Source organism: Phyllostomus discolor, chromosome 4, assembly GCF_004126475.2.
Source record: "Phyllostomus discolor isolate MPI-MPIP mPhyDis1 chromosome 4, mPhyDis1.pri.v3, whole genome shotgun sequence".
Taxonomy (NCBI): Eukaryota; Metazoa; Chordata; class Mammalia; order Chiroptera; family Phyllostomidae; genus Phyllostomus; species Phyllostomus discolor.
Genome location: NC_040906.2, coordinates 116,024,231 through 116,044,126, shown reverse-complemented (window position 1 = coordinate 116,044,126; position 19,896 = coordinate 116,024,231). Strand labels below are relative to the sequence as shown.

The 19,896-nt window shown below is 55.5% G+C and overlaps 1 protein-coding gene across 2 annotated transcripts in view; it reads right to left on the bottom strand.

Moving 5' to 3' along the window:
* Window positions 1–14,875, bottom strand: part of TTBK1 (tau tubulin kinase 1) — a 40,849-nt gene extending 25,974 nt beyond the window's left edge. Inside the window, exons 1-12 of one of the 2 annotated variants that reach the window (XM_036024112.1) lie at window positions 14,631–14,875; window positions 11,591–11,752; window positions 6,797–6,944; window positions 6,440–6,513; window positions 6,075–6,215; window positions 5,205–5,309; window positions 4,750–4,815; window positions 4,219–4,311; window positions 4,006–4,131; window positions 2,515–2,669; window positions 1,361–1,592; window positions 974–1,152 (exon numbers count right to left, since the gene is read on the bottom strand). In XM_036024112.1, coding sequence (XP_035880005.1) covers window positions 974–1,152; window positions 1,361–1,592; window positions 2,515–2,669; window positions 4,006–4,131; window positions 4,219–4,311; window positions 4,750–4,815; window positions 5,205–5,309; window positions 6,075–6,215; window positions 6,440–6,513; window positions 6,797–6,944; window positions 11,591–11,698 — 1,427 coding nt within the window. In that variant the 5' untranslated portion in view covers window positions 11,699–11,752; window positions 14,631–14,875. The remainder of the gene's footprint in view (window positions 1–973; window positions 1,153–1,360; window positions 1,593–2,514; window positions 2,670–4,005; window positions 4,132–4,218; window positions 4,312–4,749; window positions 4,816–5,204; window positions 5,310–6,074; window positions 6,216–6,439; window positions 6,514–6,796; window positions 6,945–11,590; window positions 11,753–14,630) is intronic. The other variant, XM_028510876.2, reaches the window with a different exon arrangement.
* Between the last annotated feature and the right edge of the window lie 5,021 nt (window positions 14,876–19,896).

Below are 19,896 nucleotides of genomic sequence, written 5' to 3'. Positions count from 1 at the left end.
TCCCTTCCAAACCGCCCCCCCCGTCATTTCCTCCTGTCTCCAGAACCCTCCAGGCTGCCGCAGATGAAAATGTAGGCCAACCTGTGTGATTGTGAGTGTAACCAGCTCCCTGAAGACAGGGTCTGCATCATCTCTCTGTCCTGGGGTCATCACAGGGACTGGGATGGCAGCCCCCCCGCCTTCTCAGGCAGCTCCGCACCTCAAAGGAGCACTGTGACCCATTTGGGAGGTGGAGTATAGTTTGGGGCAGAACCCAGAGGCAGGGCCATGGCTGAGGTGGGGCATGAAGAATCACACTGCCTGGGTGTAGAAGTGACCTCTCCCCCCGCCCCCCGCCCAGAGCTGGGCCCAGGGAAGAGATCCCCTCCCTGGTGCAGAGAAGGCCTCAGCCCTGCTGTGTGGTGAAGCCCCACCCAACACCAAGGGACAGCAGGGACATCTCTCTTCCACCTGAGGAGGTTGTCCTACCCACAGGTCCGGCCCTGGTCCCTGCCTGCCATTGGCCACCCAAGATTCATCTTAGCTCTAAACTTTCCAACACTTACTTCCATCAACCAGGTCCCCTCCCTGACACTGAGATCCCTAAGCCCTGACCCCCAAGACTTGGTCTATCCCCTCCTCAAGCTGAGCACTCCCTAAACCCCTCTCTCAGGTCCCTCCTCCCTCCTCAGAAGCTGAAGGGAACCTAGTCAGCTCCCTGAGGCATCTGTGATTAATCTCTAGAGAAAGAGGTTCTGGAAGGACATCCACCTACTAACTTGCTCCTCACCTCTTGCTGGGCATGGGGACCCAGCCTACCCCTCCTGCAGCTGTTCCCTCCTCCACATCCCTTCGTGGCACCAGGTGGGACCTCTGCATACCCCACCCCTTCTCCAGGCCCCATCACTGCCCCTGCCCTAGATCTGACCTTTCCTCCAGGCCAACCGTGTAGAGGGGACCTGGGGCCTCAACCACCCCTTGGCCCCAGACGCACCTCCTCTCGTGTAGCTCCACCCGCCCGTCCGCAGTGGAGAGCCTCTCCGACTCAGGGCTGTTGACCCTCCGGTAGCGCAGAGAACGGACCGGGGTTGTCGGTGAGTCTGGTGGGGCACGCACCGGGGAGCTGGGGACCCCCACACCTCGGTTCTGCTCCTCTTCCACCATGCAGGGGGTCTGCAGGAGAGGGGAGTCCCACGAGTGGGTAATGGGGTTTTCTCAGGGTGGAGACAAAGGGAGATCAAGCAGGAGAGCACTGGTGACCACGAGGGGGCAAGGGCGGAAGCAGGGCAAGCAGGCTCGGGGCAGGGAGAGGGTGCTCAGGAGGATGGAGGGGGCGGGGCGTCGGGGAGCCACCCACGCTCTTCTCCCCAGCAGCAGTTACTTTGCCGATGTTGATCCGGAGTTTGTTCCGGTTGACATCTGTCTCCTCCCAGACTTCAGCCTCAGGACCCCCAGGATGCGGGGCAAGGTGGAGGCCCGGGCCCAGCCCCTCAGGGGGCCTCCCAGGCAGAATGGGGGGCGCATTCTCCTGGTCACTCAGGTGCTCGCCCTGCAGTACGTCCTCGGTGTTCTCCCGGAGCAGGTCTCCAGGCACCGGCGTCACGTTGACCACCCTGGAGAGGCCAGGAGGGGGCCATGGGCAAAGCTGGCAGGGTGCCATCTCCTACCAGCACAGCCCTGGAGGCCACTGCCACCAACAGACATGGGCACAGGGGAGGCCCCAGCAAGGGTGGGGGTGTCCCTAGGCCCACCAGCACTGCAGCTCATAAAACCTCTGAGACAAGACCATCCTTAGGTTGGCAGAGGGCTGTAAGAAGACGTGGCTGCAGGGATGGGCACGATACCGCCCAGCTCTGTTTAAGAGATCCCACTGCCTTCCAGGCCCCGCCGGATTTCCACTGCGGCTCCCTGCTTGGGTTCCTTTACACCAGGACTGGGTTTGGAGAGAAGAGTCGCTTCGGAGCTCCTTGAGCAATGTCTTTACAGGACTGGGCACCTAATGTGCTGACAAGTTCTGTTGAGGCTCCTTCCCGAATGTGTACCCGAAGCCCCTGCCCGTTTCTCTCTCTGGCTTGCCCCTGGGGTTGGGCGGGGAGCCCTGCTCACACCGGCACCTCTGTCTTTGTGCTTGTCACATGGTTTTCACATTGCTGACCCATGGATGACAAGTACCCTCGACTCAATTGAGAGCGTTCGCCTCTGCCCCTAGTGGTGGGGCTCAAGACATGTTTGCTAAATGAACACACTTGAACGTGGAGAAATAAACTGTGGGGCTCAGGCAGTTTCACCAGGGCTTCCCGATGCCCACTAAGGTCAACAGCTCCAAACGAGGACCCCGCTCTGTGCCCAGACTGGAGTACAGATGGAGCAGAACTCCCTGGGGTTCGAGAACTCCACTGTTGAACACCAAGAATAGGATAGATGGCCAGGTGTGCTCCGGTAGGAAGAGGAGTAGAGAGAGCTGGATTCTAGGGTGACAGCTGCAGGCAGAGGTCATGTGGTTGCCCCCCAGCCATTGCCCCTCCCGAGACTCACCCAAACATGGCTGCCGTCTGCCGGGTGTTCTGCTGGGGCGGGGTAGAGGTGCTCGTGGACAGGAGGGCGTCCGTGCCCGCCTTCTCCCAGTCAAAGGCCTCGTTCTCGGCGATGCCCCGCTCCTTCATGCTGTTCTCAAACACTGACATGATCAACTGCAGGGGTGAGGGTATGGGAGGACAGAGAGGTGACCCTGGGGCTAGCCAGGAGGAGGGGACAGTTGCTGGGACTGCAAGAGGCAGAGAGGGGCCTTCTAGGACAGGAATGGGCCAAGAGGAGGCATTGGGAGGAGAAGGGCACATTGATTTTAAATGAAAACATGCACACAATATGCAAATCAGCATGCAAATTTTCACCTTGGTTTAAGCCCCACTGGCTAAACATAAACCCCCTGATATCTGTCCCCTGATTACCGTCCCCGGGCTCCTTTGCCATTTTCATTAGCTCAACCTTAGCAACAGCAGCCCCGAACCACTGGGAGCTTCCCAAACCCATCACCTGGAGGCATGGCTGTGCACAGCAGCTTCCTCCGGCGGCAGTGACTTTCCCACTCACCCATCCACAGTCCTCCCTGAAGCCCTCTCTGATTCCCCACTTTGGTGGGGCACAGTGCATCAGCCTGAACTACTCACAGGCCTGCCTGCCAACTCTACACCTCTAGCAACCAGCACAGGGCTCAGCACAGGGTGTGCTCTCAGCTGTTTGGTCTGGGGCCCCGCCTTGAGGCTGAGCTAAGAATGGGGGCGGGGCATGGCCTCCTACCACCCAAGTGAGGCATCTCTGCCAGCCACCAGGGTTCTGTGCTCAGAAGTTGCAGGCCGTCTGACCCCCGACCACTCCACTCTGACTCTGGTCTCTCCAGAATGCAGGGTGGGCGCTCCCGGCTGCAGCACCCAGTTCGCTGAGTGCCTACTGCATGCCCAACACTGCACTCCCCACGCTGGCACATAGTGGGTCCTGGGCAGAACATGGCTGACGTCTTCCCCGTTCTTGGGTCAGGGTCAGCGGGCCCCACAGGGGTGTGGGGATGGAGCCTTGGGAAGAGCACTGGACATGGGGCCAGAAGACATGTCTGGCCCAGCCCTGCCCCCAGCCTGTCAGGTCTCCGTTTCCTCATCTATGACATGGGGACGACCATCCTGCCTGGACTCCTGCAGAGTTTCGGTGAAAAGTACTTGGAAGCACTTGGCTTAATGAATTGTTAAATGCTAAAATAATAACATAAGGAACACACAATTACCACCAAAGGCTTGTTTTGAAGCTTAAATGAATTAATGCATGAAAAGCACTGAAAACAGGGTAAGCTCTTGATAAATCTTAACTATGCCTACTGTTGACAAGAGTGCAAAACAGTTTCGTGCAGTTGGAAGACGAGGGGGAGATGGTGAGGGCCAAGCCGGCAGGGACGAAGGGCCTCGGCAGGAGGGTGCTGCTGGTGACGGTCGCCCACAGAGAGGTATCCGGGGATGCAGGCGGGCGGCAGGCTCCCACCTGGTAATCAGGCTTCGTGAAGTAGTCGAGGCTGGCAATATGGTCCAGGAAAAGGTGGAACTCGGAGGGCATGTGCTTCAGTAGCATCCGGTGCTCATACTTCTCCTTGATCATCCCTACCTGCTCCTGGAGGCAAGAGACACAGGTAGATGGAGCCCCAGAGGCGTCCCCTACCCCCCGCCACCTCCTCAGACCCGGCTGCACAGGGCTCACTTTGTCCTTGATCTTCCTCCAGGGCAGCTGGCCCACTGCAAATTCCACCAACATGTAGAAGAGGGACCACAGGTCATCGTGGCGGCCCATCTCCTGGGGGTGGAGGGATGGGGGGTCACCCACAGCTCTCAGGCCCGTCCCTGAGGTATATATATACTGAGGTATATCGGTCAAGAGGCCTGATGCCCAGGCTTTTACAGGCAGAGTTGAAGTGTCCCTGAAGTCATGGACCCCTCCCCAAGCCGCCAGCACACACACAAACCCAGCCTAGACTTCTGTGTGTGCGTTCTCCCCCCACAGAGATTTGTGTTGGGAACAGAGAGGAGCAGGTCCCCCAAAAAACAAAGAAGGGGAAGCCAAGGGCAGAGCCCCCTTCCTGCCGGGGTCTCTGGAGTGGCAGCTCCCAGCCCCTGCTGCATACTTCCCCCGCCACCTCCCGGGCCCACCCTGCCCTCTCCCTCAGCAGCACACTCTGCCCCTGACCTGTGCCTTGCCTGCCTTCACAACGCTCAGCCCCGGCCCTTCACTCACCCGGTTCTTATGGGCGTTGACTGAGGCGTATCGAACAGTCCCGCGAAACCCGGCCACATTCCGAGGCTGCAGAGCAAAGAACACCACCAGGAACCTCACGGGCTGCCCCTGACCTTGGCCACATTTCTACCCCTGCGACCAAGCCTACCTCTGCCTACTTTAACCTGACCGTCCCTGTCCCCCGAGGCACCCCCACCATGCAGGCCTGGTCAGGAACAAACCTGACACACCAACCCAGTCCTAAATGCGCCTCCTGACCCTGCGTCCATCCTTGACCGGAATGGGCAGGTAGATCGCAGAGTGCGTGCGGCATCCACCGAGAGCCCAGGCTAAGGGGGAGAAGGGGTGGGCCGACTGCGGACAGAGGTGGGTGCCGCTGACACCGAACACCAGCTGTGGGAAAAGCCGGCAAAGGGCCCCAGGAGGCCAGGACACCCGTGCACAGCAGTACTCACGGGCCGGACGTCCCCCGTGGTGTTGGTGTACTGCCGGGCCAGCCCGAAGTCCAGCATGTAGCACTTGCGGTAGGTAGACGGCAGCCTGCCCATGGCAAAGTTCGACTGCAGGGAGACAGCGGCCGTGAGCCTGGGCTCCGGCCCCGCCTGGGTCTCCTCACGGGGTGCCACAAGATGGGGCGAGGGACCCTCGGCCCACATACGCTCACATAAGAGAAAAACACCAGCACGTGCAGCCGGTCAGAGCACCTCATCTGAGGGGCAGGTGAGATTACCCTCATTTCAGAGATGAGGGGACCGAAGGTCAAAGAGCTTAGGCGGCTTGTCCAAGATCACACAGCAACTGATGACCCAGCTGAAACAAGGCCCACCTGGCTCTAAATCCTTGGGACTCTCAGGCAGGGCAGTGAGGCTTAGTCTAACTAAGACAGCAGGATACCTACATTGTCCTTGCTGTGTGACCTTGGGCCATCCAATGAACCTCTCTGGGCCCCAGTTTTTATCCCTTAAGATTGGCGGTTTTTTCCAGCCAAGATCCAAGGTGTCACAAAATGAGCTATTTGAAATTCCTAACTAAGCCCCAGCCGCTGGCCCCTTTCCTCAGTCCCCTGGTACTGCCCGGCTCCCTGCACCTTTTGAAGCTGAAGGACTAGTCGGGTCAGGGTGAAGGAAAAGAAAAGAGCTGTACAGGAGAGGGCAGGGGCATGGCCAAGGGGCAGACAGGGGTGTGTGCTCCTGCGAGGCAAGTGAGAGGCGGAGATGAGGCTCGGGAAGAGAAGAAACTGTTCTGGAGAAGAAAGCGGACCGGGGAGGGAGGGAAGGTGTCTGCTGGGGGTCGTGCTTGGGGCCGATGCGCCGGGCGGCGCTCACCGGCTTGATGTCGCGGTGCAAGAAGCCCACGGAGTGGATGGCCTCGATGGACTCCAGGATCTGCTTGCCCAGCCGCAGCGTGGTGCTCAGCGTGAAGGTGCCTCGCGGCTGGCTGCGGCGCAGGTCTGCCAGGTTCCGGCCCTTGGGGGTGGGGGGAGGCAGGCCCTGCTCAGCACCCATCCCAGCCACCGCCACCGCCACCGCCACCGCCACCCCTGTGACGGTCTGCCCGGCCTCGCCCCCGATGTCCTGGGCGCCCTCCCCCCCCCCCCGGGGCCCCAGTCTCCCGCCCGCACTCCCCGCGGCAAGAGTCGCACCCACGTTCTTGGGTGAGACTGGAGGGAGGGTAGGCCACGGGGACTCACCTGGAGCTGCATGACCACGTAATTAAACTTCTCATTCCGGCCGCAGCCGATGAACCGGCACACGTGGTCTTTCCCTGAGGGGCACAGACAGGGGTCTCCTGGTGCACTCTGGGTTCCTGGGCCCCCCCCCCGCCGCCCACGCCCCACGACAACTTTGCCCGCCCCCACCCCGGGCCCTTAGCCCCATCAGCTCCATCATCGCTCTTAGACTCTGGTCCCATCTCACCTCCTCCACCACCTCCCCTCAGCCCCTCCCCTCACCACATACCCCTCCTCCCCCGCTTCTTATCCCAGCACCTCTCCCGGCTCCTGGCTCCATCACCTCGCCCCTCCCACATTCCCGCCCTAGGCCCAAACCTTGCAGCTTTTTGAGCACAGCCACCTCCATCTTGAGGACCTGCTTGGGCTGCTGGGCTGACTCCACCTTGAGGGCCACATTCTCCCTGGTCAGCAGGTCCATGGCTTCGTAGATCTCACCAAAGCCCCCGCCCCCAATCTTTTTCAGCTGCAGAGATGGGGAAAGAATAGGGGACACAGGGATCAGGCTGAGCAGCTCCTCGTCCCACCCACTGCTAGGGGGGTGGGTGCCATATCCTTCATTGGTGAGGGCAGAGGCCATCCTTCGAGGGGAGGGCCTCATGTCTCCTTTCTTTGCCCCACCCACCAGGGCCCCCACCTCCTGTATTAGCGCTGGAGACAGAGAGCTCAGCCCTGGGTGGACACACACAGCCAGATGTTCAAGTGGGCAGTGGGAACCGGTATGAAGCACGTGACTTCATACAGACATGGAGAAAAGGTTATACAGGACTGGGGAGAGATAATGCGCTCTTGTGAAACGTTTCTTCTCTGGAAGGACAGTAACTGTCATGCTCATCCCAATCCCCTGCCTAGACTGAGAGACCTCCCCAAGGAAGGTCAATTTCCAGACCCTGCCAGCTTCAGGGCGGATTCTCCAGGAAGGGGTTGGCAGGACCCTAAGGTGTCACCAGAGCAGGTGTGGGGAGGAGTTTTGGGGGAGGAGACTCAGGAAAAGGCACTCACTGCTCCTGCCTGCTCCTGAAGCTCACATCACTCCCTAGACCCCGGTCACGTGCCCAAAACCAAGGTGAGCCTCCTCTCTGGGGCAGGGGAGACACTGTGGGAGCATGTGGGAATGGAGGTTTGGAGAGAATCTATTTATTCCCGGGACAGTGCTATGGAGACCTAACCTCTGGGTCCTCCTCCACTAGCACCACAGGGCAGCGAACTGGGATGGAGGAAGAATCAGAAGAATCAGCAAGGGGACATGAGCAAAGCTGTGATGGGAGGGATGAAAGTCATGTCAAGTCAGCAGCCCAGGGGTCTTGGAGAGTGAGGGTGCTGCTGGCAATGATGGGGGGAAGGGTGAAGGTACAGAGTTCTAAGTTGGGACTGCTTTAAGAAAGATGTACAGCTCAATTCTCGCCTCCTCAGGGAGACTGCCCCTCACGGGGGCGGGGGGGGGGGTGTCCTGCCCTCCAGAGCCTCACTGGTGACCTACTGGCTTATAACTGCTCCGCCACAGCTGGTCTCGCTAATGATTGGATGGAGGCCGCTCTGCTCAGCCAGCCTGTGCCAGACTCCGGACTCCGAGCCTCCTGCATGTCTGAGCCTGCCCCTAGCATGTACTCAGAACTTGGGTGCCCAGTAAACATTGAATGGCGGTTGAAATATGGGAATGAAGGGAGGAAGGAGGCAGGACAGAGCTGAGGAATGGGAGTATCCAGCAGGTGGCAACTGAAACCACTCTAGGAGAAGGATGAAGAGAAGTGGAAGGCTGGAGGGAATCTTGAAGATTCCCCTCTTGAAGAGGAAGCATTCTGCACCCAGGGAGGAGGCAGGGAAAGAGGGAGAGGGAAGAAGAGTGAGAAGCCAGAGTTCCCCTCTACTTGAGACAAAAGTTGAAGGTCAGATTTCTAGAGGAATTTCAGAACCAGGAGGGAACAGACACAGACTCGGGGGAAGCAATGGTATGATGGCATGTCTTCCTCTGGGGACCTTTAAACTCAGGGGAGATTTCAGTGTCTTCTGAATTCCTTTGTGGTTGCTATGTGCCAGTGCGGAGGAAAGGGCCGGGGGAGGGGCACCACCGCCGCCTCGAGGTTCTGCGCTCTAGATTCACAGGTGCCCTCTCAGCTCATCCCCAGAGGTTCCCAACAACACACGTGAGCAAGGTCGTAGGAGTCACTATTTTTTACAGAACAAAAACTGAGGCACAGAGCTAAGAACCTTGCCCCAGGTCACACGGCTAGCAAGGAGCACCGCTGGGTGTCATTCAAACCCAGGTAATCTGACGCAGGGCCCACACTCCGCACCACAATGTTACGGGAACAGTGGATCACGCTGGGATGCAGTGTCAGGGCTGAGATGTAAGCTAAGCTCAGGTCTACTAGGCTCCAAAATCCGGGCTGGGGATGGCAAGGGGGCTCAGGGCAGCCAGACATTTCTGACACCTATGCCCCGATTTGCCGGGGTGCCAAAGGGTGTTTCCCTACCACCTTCATGTCCTCACAGAGCTGATTTTTCCTTCCTTAGTCCCCTTCTTACCCCCCACCCGCCAGTTACAGAACCCCCCGGGGGGAAGAGCTGGGCCTCTGCAGGCACCCACACACTCAACACCTTTCGTCCCTGGGCCCTCATCCCTGGGCCACGGCGGGCACAGAGACAAGGCCCATAACACTTTTAGGAGACATTGAAAATGTTTTAAAATCTTTTAAAATCAGAAGGAGAAAAAATGAACTTCTAGGTCAAAAATTTTAATATATAATATTAATGTATTCCTCTTTATACCAATGTGGTAATAAAATACAACTTCAGTGCTTTATTACTGAGGAAGGGGCCCAAGGAGGACAAGTGCCCAGGGCCCACGAAAGTCCTAACACAGCCCTGCCCCAGCCCAGACCCTGTTCATGACCCCGTGCCCTGCAGAAGGACCTCCCAAAGCTGGAGGAGAAATATGACATAACAGGACCAGCATGCACTTAGGGAAAAAGAAGCCTGGGTTTCTGGCCCAGCTCTGGGTGACCGGGGGTGAGTTTCTTAAATTTTCTGAGGCTCTACTTTTCCTCCTCTGTGAAATGAGAGGGTTAGACTGGCACTGGTCACAAAGACTCCATTGGCTCCTGGTCCTGACCCTTGGTCCTGACCCTTCAAAGGGCTCATTCTTGGAAAACAGGATGTTGACCCAGCCATCAGACAGACCTGGTTCTACCTGCTGGTCCCGGTAATTTGGCAAGTTACCTAATCTCTGTGCCTCTGTTCCACACCTGTGAAATGGGGCTAACAGTATTGACGCTTTTTCACAGTGGCTGACAATAGTCAGTGCTCAAAACAAATGCTAAGTTTTTGTTGCTATTATTGTTTGCTAGTCTAATTCTGGGAAGCCTGCCTCAACAAGAAGAAAATGTTATTATTTTTAAACACTCCACCTAGTGCCACTGACCCATATCTTCTCCTGGCTACAGTCCATCTCTGGGCAACTCATTCTTGGTTCCTGAGCTCTTCCTCGTGTCTCTTTTCCATCCCTCACGAGGAGAAGGCCGAGGGGAAGCATCTGGCACCCCACCATTTCTAGTTCTCCAGAGGCGGGGGGGGGGGGGGGGGGGGGGGGGGGGGGGGGGGGGAGGAGTGAGTGTAAAGAGAGGCGAGCTGGCAAAGATTGCATGCGTGGCCCCTTCCCCACCTTCCCCTTGTCGCTTTTCTTTCCACTCATCTCCCACTTCCTCCCTCAGAAACACAAGAAAGTTCTAACCCAAACTCATGAACGCAATCCTGTTCTCACCTCTTCAGTGTAAATGTCCTTCTGCCTCCAGGCTGCCAGCACTAGAAGCTGCATCACACCCCTACATTACCATCGTAGCTCCACCTCCTTCCCCTCCACCCACCCCACCCCCACCCCGGACGGTGGAAAAATTGTCTTCCAGGTAACAGGTCCTTGGTGCCAAAAGGGTTGGGGACTGCTGCTTTATCAGATCTTCATTTCTCTGATTCTTGTTCTGGCTCCTTCTTCCCCAGCCTCTGTCTCCTGTTATTCTCCGTCTCAGGAAGTTCCCCTCTGAGATATACACAACCGTACCCTCAGCTCTCCAGCTCCTCCAGCTCCGCCCCCCTCAAAAAACATCTCTGACGCTTGCGCTACCTCTGCCCCTTTCTCTGCCCAGTAGGGTGGCTGTTGCCAAGGAGATCCACCTCCACTCAGGCCCACTCTCCTCTCAACCCCAAACCCCATGAGCTGAGTCTCTCCCCCCAACACACACACACACACACACACACACACACACACTATACACCAGACCTGTGCTGTGGTCCCTCTCTCCCCGCACCCCGGCTCCCTACCCAGGTGCACACCCACAGCTCACCCAGTCACCCCACAACCCCACAATCAGCCCCAGTCAGCCTGCCTCCACCATGGTAAAAGGCAAGCAGGGAGCTCCTATGCAACGGAAAGAAAGGGGATAGGGCAGGATTGATTTACAGTAGCTCTTGTTCCCCAAACACTGCTTTTCCCCTGTCCCTCACGTGTTCCCGTATCATCCGGACCCAAACCCCCTAGAGACTTGGACTACAACTCCCAGCAGGCTGAGCAGCCTGAAGTCCAGGGCTGAGGAGCAAGGCACGCTGGGAGATGGAGTCTCAGCTTGTTGCACCTGCCGCAGCAACCAGAGAGGGGAGGAGGGTGGATGGAGAAGATGGAGTGCGGCTGCGGTGGGAGCATCCTGCAGGGCCTCTTTCCCGGAACCAAGCCTTTCCGTCCTCTGCTGCAGCGGAGGGACACATGCTCTCTCACCGCCCTTCTCCAAGGTCCGGCAGAGGAAGAGCCCCCTCCCCCACCTCCCTTTCTCCCCCAACTGAGCTTGCAGCTCCTTCTCCGACAACCAACCAGGAGTTGTTCCAGGCTGGGACCCACCAACGTGATCTAGCTGGGAAAGGGGTGAGAGAGGGCGGGGATAGAGAGAGGACACTGGGAGAAAGCGGTTGTCCACAAGTGTAGGTAAAAATAATGACATGCAAGCAGTATGCAAATAAGCTCAGGGGCACCTCCCAGTTAAGGTAGGTGCGCGGCAGCACCAGTCTTTACAGGTTTCCAGATCCCCCCTCCCTCGGTCCCTCCGTCTGCCCCACTGAGTCACTCACCACCTTCCAGCGATCCTTGACCACGTAGTTGGCCGGCAGGATGTCGGCCTGCTCCCCTCCCCCACTCATGTTGGTTTCGTCCTTAAGAGCAGCCGCTAGGCACTGCATCCGCCAGCCTGAGGGAGGGGTGTCCGCAGGGCCTGCCCTGGGGGGGCCATCTACCTAGGGGAGTAGAGAGGGACTGTGAGTAGGGTGGGCCACGGGGCCAGGACCACCTTGCAGATATGATGATGGGAAGCTTCATTCTAGTAGGCATCCTTCCCTGGGCCCACTGGACAGATGCTCCGGGGTTCCGGGGGAAGCATTGTGTAAGCACGGGCGTGGAGGTCAGAGGAGAAGACAGATACTCTCCACAGGAAGGGAGATACAAACTACAAGCTGGAAATGTGAAACCAGCAACACACAATAATGAAAAAAGGAGAGGAAAATTATGTATGAATTGTCTGTGGGGAAAGGGTTTCCCAGAGACATACGCTAGCCAATGCGGGGGAGACTGGCTAGCCAAGGAGTACACTAGACTGGGACCGTTGCTTCTACTGAGGAGACCTAGGCCAAGAAGGGCCAGTCTGAGTGACTCGATCTGTGGCCCTCGGCACCCACACCTCTCCTGTGCCACAAAATGCCAGGGAGCTGTGCATCTGAGCCTTATGAAAGGGGAGAGCTGCCGACGAAGGGGTGACCCACGGAGACACACACCAGGGTGACAGAGATCTGCTAACCAACCGTGGGAGAGGCAATGACCAGAGAGTGAAGAGAGAGCCGACAGCCCCTCGGGGATGGTGCTAAGTGGGGAGGAGGCAGCTGCTGAGAGGCACACCCATTCTCAGTGGTGAGCTCCCCAACCAAACAAGGATGGGAGCGAAGAAGTGAACATAAGGCAGTGGGCTCGACATGGATTTTAGAGGAATAGCAGCTGTGTGGACACTCGGAGAGAGGCAGGCTGGCCTTCGAGGAACTGGGGACGCCAGGGCAGGGGGAGCCGCCTAACAGAGGAGTGACAGGGAGCAGCAGGTCTGAGTGGGCATGGGGGGACAGAGCCTCTGACCACACCTTTCTACTGTCTGCTCAGGAACCAATGAGAAAGAACACAGCCCCTGTGCGTTAGGATAGGTAGAAGCTGAATACCAGGGAGAGTGTCCCAACTGTAAGGGTTGGGGGCCAGCCAGTGTTACTCAGAAAGACACAAGTGTGTGCACATATGTGTCCGCATGTGTGTGTGTGTCTTTGTGGTTCTGTCTGCACACCTGTGTCTGTGGGTGCTTGTGCGTGTTTTCATGTCTCAGTGTGTGATAACGTGTGTAGGCAGGGGCCAGGAGAGATAACATTTTGAGCCCTCTGCCAACCCAGTGCATGAACAGAATGAAGATCTTTTCTTCTCTTCTTTCCCACTACACTTTTTACAAGCACACTGCACTGCCCTCACAATGACCCTGGAGAGTCACAGATGGAAGGAAGTCACTCAGGCTGGGTTTGGGGTGGTGGGAGAGAGGAGGAAAGTGTCTAAGATATGGATGGATAGCATGGGAATTCCATAAACCTGTCATTCCTTGGGATGGGATAACTCCCCAGGGCTCCTGATACAGGGAGCAGCACGGAACGGTGAAGGCATGGAACCAGCCTTCGACAGGTCGTGGTGTGCCATGAGGGACATGTGGAGAAGGGCTCTCCATGGGGAGAGAGCATGTCACTCTTTCTGTATTTCTTCAAATGACTCAGCTGACTGTCTCCTCCAATCCACACTACTTCAGAGTATTAGAACTGTGGGGCCACCACTCCGGCCTCTGCGCTCCTTCTGTCAGGTGGCCTGTGGGGCAGGAACTTGCAGGGCCCAGAGGGCCACGGCAAGATGAAGGGAGAGGTAGGGGTGGGGGGGCGCATCCTGGAGTATAGGTGGAGGGGACAGGTTGAGGACAAGATGAAAGAAGCAATTGAACCAGTGGGAGGGAGCCTCGAGGAGCTGAATTGAGCGAACTCTGGTGAGCCTTCCAGCCCTGTGACGGTGGATTCTACAGGTTGATGAGAAAAATTTGGGTCCTGCTCCCATTTTATAGGTGGGCAAGTCAAGAAGGAGCAGGTGAGGTGGGAAAAGAAAGAGTGGAGGCAGGAGGATGAATGAGGGTTCCCTGCCTCTCCCTACCCACTATCCCTCCCCCTCTCTGCCTCAGAGGACTACACTTAACTCAGACTAGGACTGGGAGCCGTGAACACAAGTCACCTGGCTGCCCCGTTACTGCCCCCTTGGAACCCTTGGTTTGGGCGTGTGGGGCCTGTGTGTGCAGCGAGAGAGGACTCGTGGAGGAGGTCTCAGTGAACATGCGGCAGAGAGGGCATGTCTGAGAGCGAGACAGACCGACAGAAACATGTCTAAGTCGTCGGGAGCTTCTCACGGTGTGTGAGCATAGGTGTTCATGTGTAACTCTGCAAGGTGTGAGCCAAGTGTGTGTGGGAATGTGGGAGCACAGGTAAGGAGGGCTACAGGAGACCGGTGAGGAGTGATGGAAACAAATGGAAAGATGTGTGGGAGGGGGCAGAGGGGAGTGAAAGGGACCAGGGGCGACAGGGTCAGAGGAGGGGTTGGGTGAGATAGAGACCGGCGAGATGTGGAGGTGGCAGACGAGGAAGCCAGGACCAAGAGGGGTTCCTGGGCACAGCTGAAGGGGTGAGGTAGTTGGTAAGAAGGCTGGTGGAAGAAATGGAGGGACCGAGGACGAGAGAGAGAGGTTATGCAGAAAGCTGGAAAGACTTGTCGGGAGTGACAGGAGACTGAAGCACAGGGACTGAGGTGAGGAGCGAGGAACAAAACCCCTGGAGCGCAGGCGGGAGAGGGTGGGCATGTGTGGGGGGCAGGGAGCCGGTCCAGGCCTCGGATGCGGCCCAGGATGTGTAGGCCGGCGTCCCAGCCCGGGCGGAGACAGCGGCAGGGGGGACGCTGGAGAAGGCTGCGCTGGGAGGGGAGCCAGGCCGAGGCCCGCCGAGCCCGTGGAAGCAGCCCCCACCCGACCCCCGACCCCCGACCCCCGCCCGCCCCGCCGCGCCTCACCTGCTCTGGGCCCGCTGCGGCTGACGCTGCGGCGGCGAAGGCAGCGGCTTGGGGCGGCGCATCCCCCGGGGCTGCGGCGGGGCGGGGGCGGGGGCGGGGGCGGCTCAGTGCGGCGCTGGGCGGCCGGCTCCCTCCGGCGGCGGCCTCCCGACCGGGATCATCCCGGCCCGGCCCGGCCCGGCCCCGATCCTCCTCGGGCGGCGGCAGCGACAGCGGCAGAGCGGGGAGCTGCCCACAATGCACTGCGCCGCCAGCATCAGCACCAGCCCTGACATCACCGCCCCACCGCCCCGGCTCTTACATCACCGCCCTTTCTCTGACATCACATTCTACTCGGCTCTTTCTCCACTCCGACAGCTCTAGGACTCTCTCTCGCGCGCGCGGTCCTGCTCTGGCTCTTAGGGTCTCCTCGCGGGTCTCAACCGTTCACTTGATCCCCGTCCCCCTGCAGAGCCCCATCCCTCCTTACCTGTCTCCAAACACCTCACCTGTCTCCATCACCCTTTTTATCTTCACTCCCAGCATGTTTCTACAACTCCGCGTCGGTCCCCGTCAGCCTCAACTGATTCCCTACTCCATCCTCCATGGTTCTGTTACTTTCCTCTAAACTCATTTCCCCTCACCTGCCATCTGTTCCCGCCGCCGTTTCCTCCAACACCACCCCTCACCTGTAACTCTCACCCCACTACACATGCACTTTATTTCTTAGCTCAGCCTGTCTCTCCCTCTCCCTCCCTCTCCCTCCCTCCCTCTCTCCCTCCCTCCCTCTCCCTCCCTCTCTCTCCCTCTCCCCCTCTCCCCCCCCTTGTCTCTTACCGCTTACCAAATAAGATGCACGCTCTTTACTGTGACTTAAAAATCCTTCCCAACATAGGCCCGCAGAGGCTGTTCCTGCCCTTCTGGATCGCTCCACATTGCCTGAACACACTTTGTCCTTCGTCTCTCTCAGGTCCTTCCTTCCATCCTCACACCTTCAGTAAAGCACACTGAACACTTTCGATAACGACCAAAACAACAACAATAGCAGCGGCTGTTTACTCCTGCCAGTCACTATTCTGACTTTACACATGTTAACTCGTTCATGTCTCAGAACAGCCCTATGAGGGAGCAGTGCTAATTTGGTACCTGTTTTACAGATGAAGAAACTAAGTTACAGAAATTTGAATAATTCGCCTCAGGTTGCACAGCTAGCAAGTGGCAGAGCTGGGATTCAAACCCTGGCTCGAGCCCATGCTCCTTACCACTCTGCTGGGAGGAAGTGTCCCTGAGTCTGCAAGAACAGGCAGAGGAGGAGTCTCAGAGGAGGTGCATTCAACTGTAATCTGAAGGATTAGAAGGAGCTTTCCAACAGATAAATGGAACCCGGGCAGAGGGTGAGAGAGATTTCCAGGCGGAGAGGACAGCCTGAGGTGAGCTGGGCATAGGCATGTGCAAGATGAAGGGCCTTTTGTGCTGTGCTAAGAAGATGCAGTTTTTTCCACCTCATTTTGGAAAGTGTACTGGACAGTGTGGTGAGCCACCCACATGCCCCATCAGAATCTGGGCTGACTCCTTCTCTGGGAATTGCCCCTGGCCTGAGGAGATGCCTCATCCAAGACCATGCGCCCCTCCTGGGGCATCCCATCCCTGATCAACGATTGAGCCGTGAGTACAAAGGCCTCACCTGTTCCCCCGACTTGGGACAACTCTGAAGGGACATTCATTTTCAAAACTCCTGATAGGGTCAGCTTCTACTGAGGCTGCATCAGGGCTCAACTCCGCCTCTACCCAATACTGCTCTCTTCACTCTTCCACAGAGGCTGGGCCTCAGAGCACTTCCTAATAAGTCTGTACCGCACGATCATCTCTGTCTCAGAGTCAGTGCCCAGGGCAATCAGGACTTTAGACAGAAAATCATTGAAGAATTCTCGGCAGAGCCCTGGTCGGGCAGCTCGGTTGGTTAGAGCGTTGTCCTGATACACTAAGTTTGCAAGTTTCACCTCAGGTCAGGGCACATACAAGAATCAACCAATGAGCGCATGAATAAGCAGAACGACAAATTGATCTCTCTCTCTCCCTCTCCCTCCCTCTCTTTTTCCTCTTCTCTCTCTAAAAATCAATTTTTAAAAAGAATTCTGACCATAAATAATACACAGTCTGACTGGGTTAGAATTTTTTCCGTACTTAAAAAATGTTGCTCTAGTTTCTTCTTGCTTGCATTGTCTCTGATGGGAAATCTGCAGTCATCCTTATCGTTGTTTCTCTGTCACATGTCTTTTTCTATTCTGACGACTTTTAAGATTTTCTCTTTATCACTGGTTTTAAGCTATTTCGTTATTATGTGCCTTGCTGTAGTTTCATTTTTCTTGTGCTTGGGATTTGTTGAGCTTCTTGTGTCTATGGATTTACATTCATCAAGTTTGAAAATGTTTCAACCATTATTTTCTCAAATATGTATTCTGCCATCTGCTTTCCCTCAGGGAACCCAGTCACCCTGAACACTGGGTGCTTGAAGTCATCCCCCCCGTGCTCTGTCTGTTCCCCTGGCCTTCTACTCACTGCGTTTCACGTGGGTAGTTTCTACTGCTCTGTAGTCAAGTTTATTAGCCTTTTCTTTTGTAGCATATTTTCATTGTAGCTTACATCTCTAGAAGTTCAATCTGGGTCTTTAAAAATCTTCCATATTCAATTTTTCTTCTAACTTCTTAAACATATCAAATAATTGTGACAACTCTTTTAATGCATTTGTCTACTAATTTATTATCTGAGTAATTTCTGGATTAGTTTCCATTTTTTTCTCACCATGGGTCATATTTTTCTGCTCCTATCCCTACTGTAATTTTTTACTGGATGCCAAATATTGTGAATTTTACTTCGTTGGATCCTGGATATTTTTCCATTTCAGTAAATATTCTTGAGCTCCATTCTGGGGTGCAGTTTATTTACTTAGAAACAGTTTGATCTTTCCAAGGCTTTCTTTTTAAGTCTTTGTTATGTGGGACCTGAGCAGCCTCTAGCCTGGGGCTGATCTTTCCCCACCACTAAGGCGAACCCCTTTGGTATAACTTACCCAATGCCCCATGAATTATGAGGTTTCCCACATCAGCTCTAGGGAACAGGCACTATTTCCATCCTTGAGTGAGTACTGAGGACCGTTTGCTCTGCTCCTTTTAGATGGTTCTTTTCCCACCTCAGAGAGTTTCCTCACACCTGTGTGCTGGTCAGTCCTCAGCTGACTGTCACAGGAAACCCTCTGAATGTTCCAGAGCTCTCTCTCCTATCCTGTGTTCTCCCCCACAAACTAGCTACCTAGGCCTCCCTGGACTCCCCATTCAGCCTCCTCAGCTCCGAGACAGCCAGGCTCAGCCTGGGTTCCTGCTGCCTGCAGCCTGGAAATCCCACAGGCAACACGCTGAGGCGAACGCAGAGCTCACCTGGCTTATTTTCAGTCCTCCCAGGATTGCTGTCCTGTGCTGCCTGATGGCCAGTGTTCAGACATACTGTATCATACATTCTGTCCGGTTTTTGGTCATTAAACATGGAAAGGTATACAGCCAAGGAAACCATCGACAAAATGAAGAGGGAACCAATGGAATGGGAGAAAATATTTGCAAATCATATATCGGGTAAGGAATTAGTATCTAATGTGTATAAAGAGCTCATAGAACTCAATAGGAAAAAAAACTGATTTTAAAATAAACAGGATCTAAAACAGACATTTTCCCAAAGAAAACATACAGGTGGCCAACAGATACATGGAAAGGTGCGTGGCATCACTAACCATCAGGGAAATGCAAATCAAAACCACAGTGAGACACCACCTCACACCTGTTCCAATGGCTGCTGTCAGAAACCGAGGAATTAACGAGTGTCAGTGAGGATGCAGAGGGAAGGGCATCTTTGCGCATTGTTGGTAGGATCGAAAATTGGTGCAGCCACGATGGAAAACAGTGTGGAGGTTCCTCAAAAAATTAAAATAGAACTACTGTATGACCCAGAAATTCCACATCTGGACATTTATCCAAAGGAAGTGAAGTCACTATCTTGAAAAGATATGTGCACCCCCACGTCACTGCAGCATTGTTTACAATAGCCAAGACCTGGAAACAGACTAAGTGTTCACTGATGTCATTGATGGCTGGGTGGGTAAAGAAAGTATAGTATGTGATTCAGCCAACTTCAGAATGTTTCCACACCCTCGGAAAGGTTCCTCAGGCCTTCTGCACTCAATGGCTGCTCTCGCCCCAACCTCTGCTGCCCTCTTTCTGTCTCTCTAAAGAGATGCCTTCAGAGAGGGGCATCCTATGCCTTTTGTGGACATTTCTTCTAAAAACTGTATTTATTTATTTTTAGAGAGAGGGGAAAGGAATGAGTAAGAGAGGGAGAGAAACACTGACATGAGAGAGAAACATTAATCAGTTGCCTCTCATATGTGTCCTGACCAGACAAAACCCCCAGCCCAGGCATGTGCCCTGACCAGGAATCAAACCAACAACCTTTAACTTTGTGGGAAGACACCTGACCAGCTGAGCCACACTGGTCAGGGTGGACTTTTTTTTTTAATGGAGTCATATACAGAGCAGTCTTCTGATATTCTCCCTGTTAGCACACGTTGACATTTTTTGACATTTTCCATAATGAAAACAATTGTGTTGACTTGAATGATGACCTACCTTCGTGCAGCACTGTGTGTTTTGTGAAGCGCTTTCACAGACCAGGGGAGTAAGGCAGAACAACATTTTTCACCAATTTTATGGATGAGGAAATTGAGACTCAGGTCACAAAGCTCATTAGTAACTTAATTAGGATTCGATTCTGGCCTCCTGTCACCCAGTGATGTATTTCCCCTCACTGTGCTGCCTCACCAGACTGCCTACTGTCCTGGGTTCTTCTTCCCATCACTTGGTGCCCCACCCCCCTAGCTCAGGCCTCTCTGCATTGAGCTGGGAGGTCTGAGCTTACAGCCACAGCAGGCTCTGCATCCTCACCAGCTGACAGTGGGTATAGAGCCAATCTCAGGGAGTTGTTTTCCATGTGGAGAAAAAGGCAAAGTATCCCTTCTACTTTATTCAGCCTGAGGTGGAAAGAAGACGTCAGCTACATCAGAGGTGTGGGCCCTAAGGAGATGGAGGCTGCTTTGTTTTCTTTAAGACACAGAGGCAGGAACAAGATGCTCTGTGTGTGTATGTGCAGGTCTGTTCCTCACCTGTGGGGGGAACTGGAGGGCAGGTGTGAGCATGGATAACAAGGGTGAAGGAGGGTGCCCATCACATCATCTGGGTGAGGT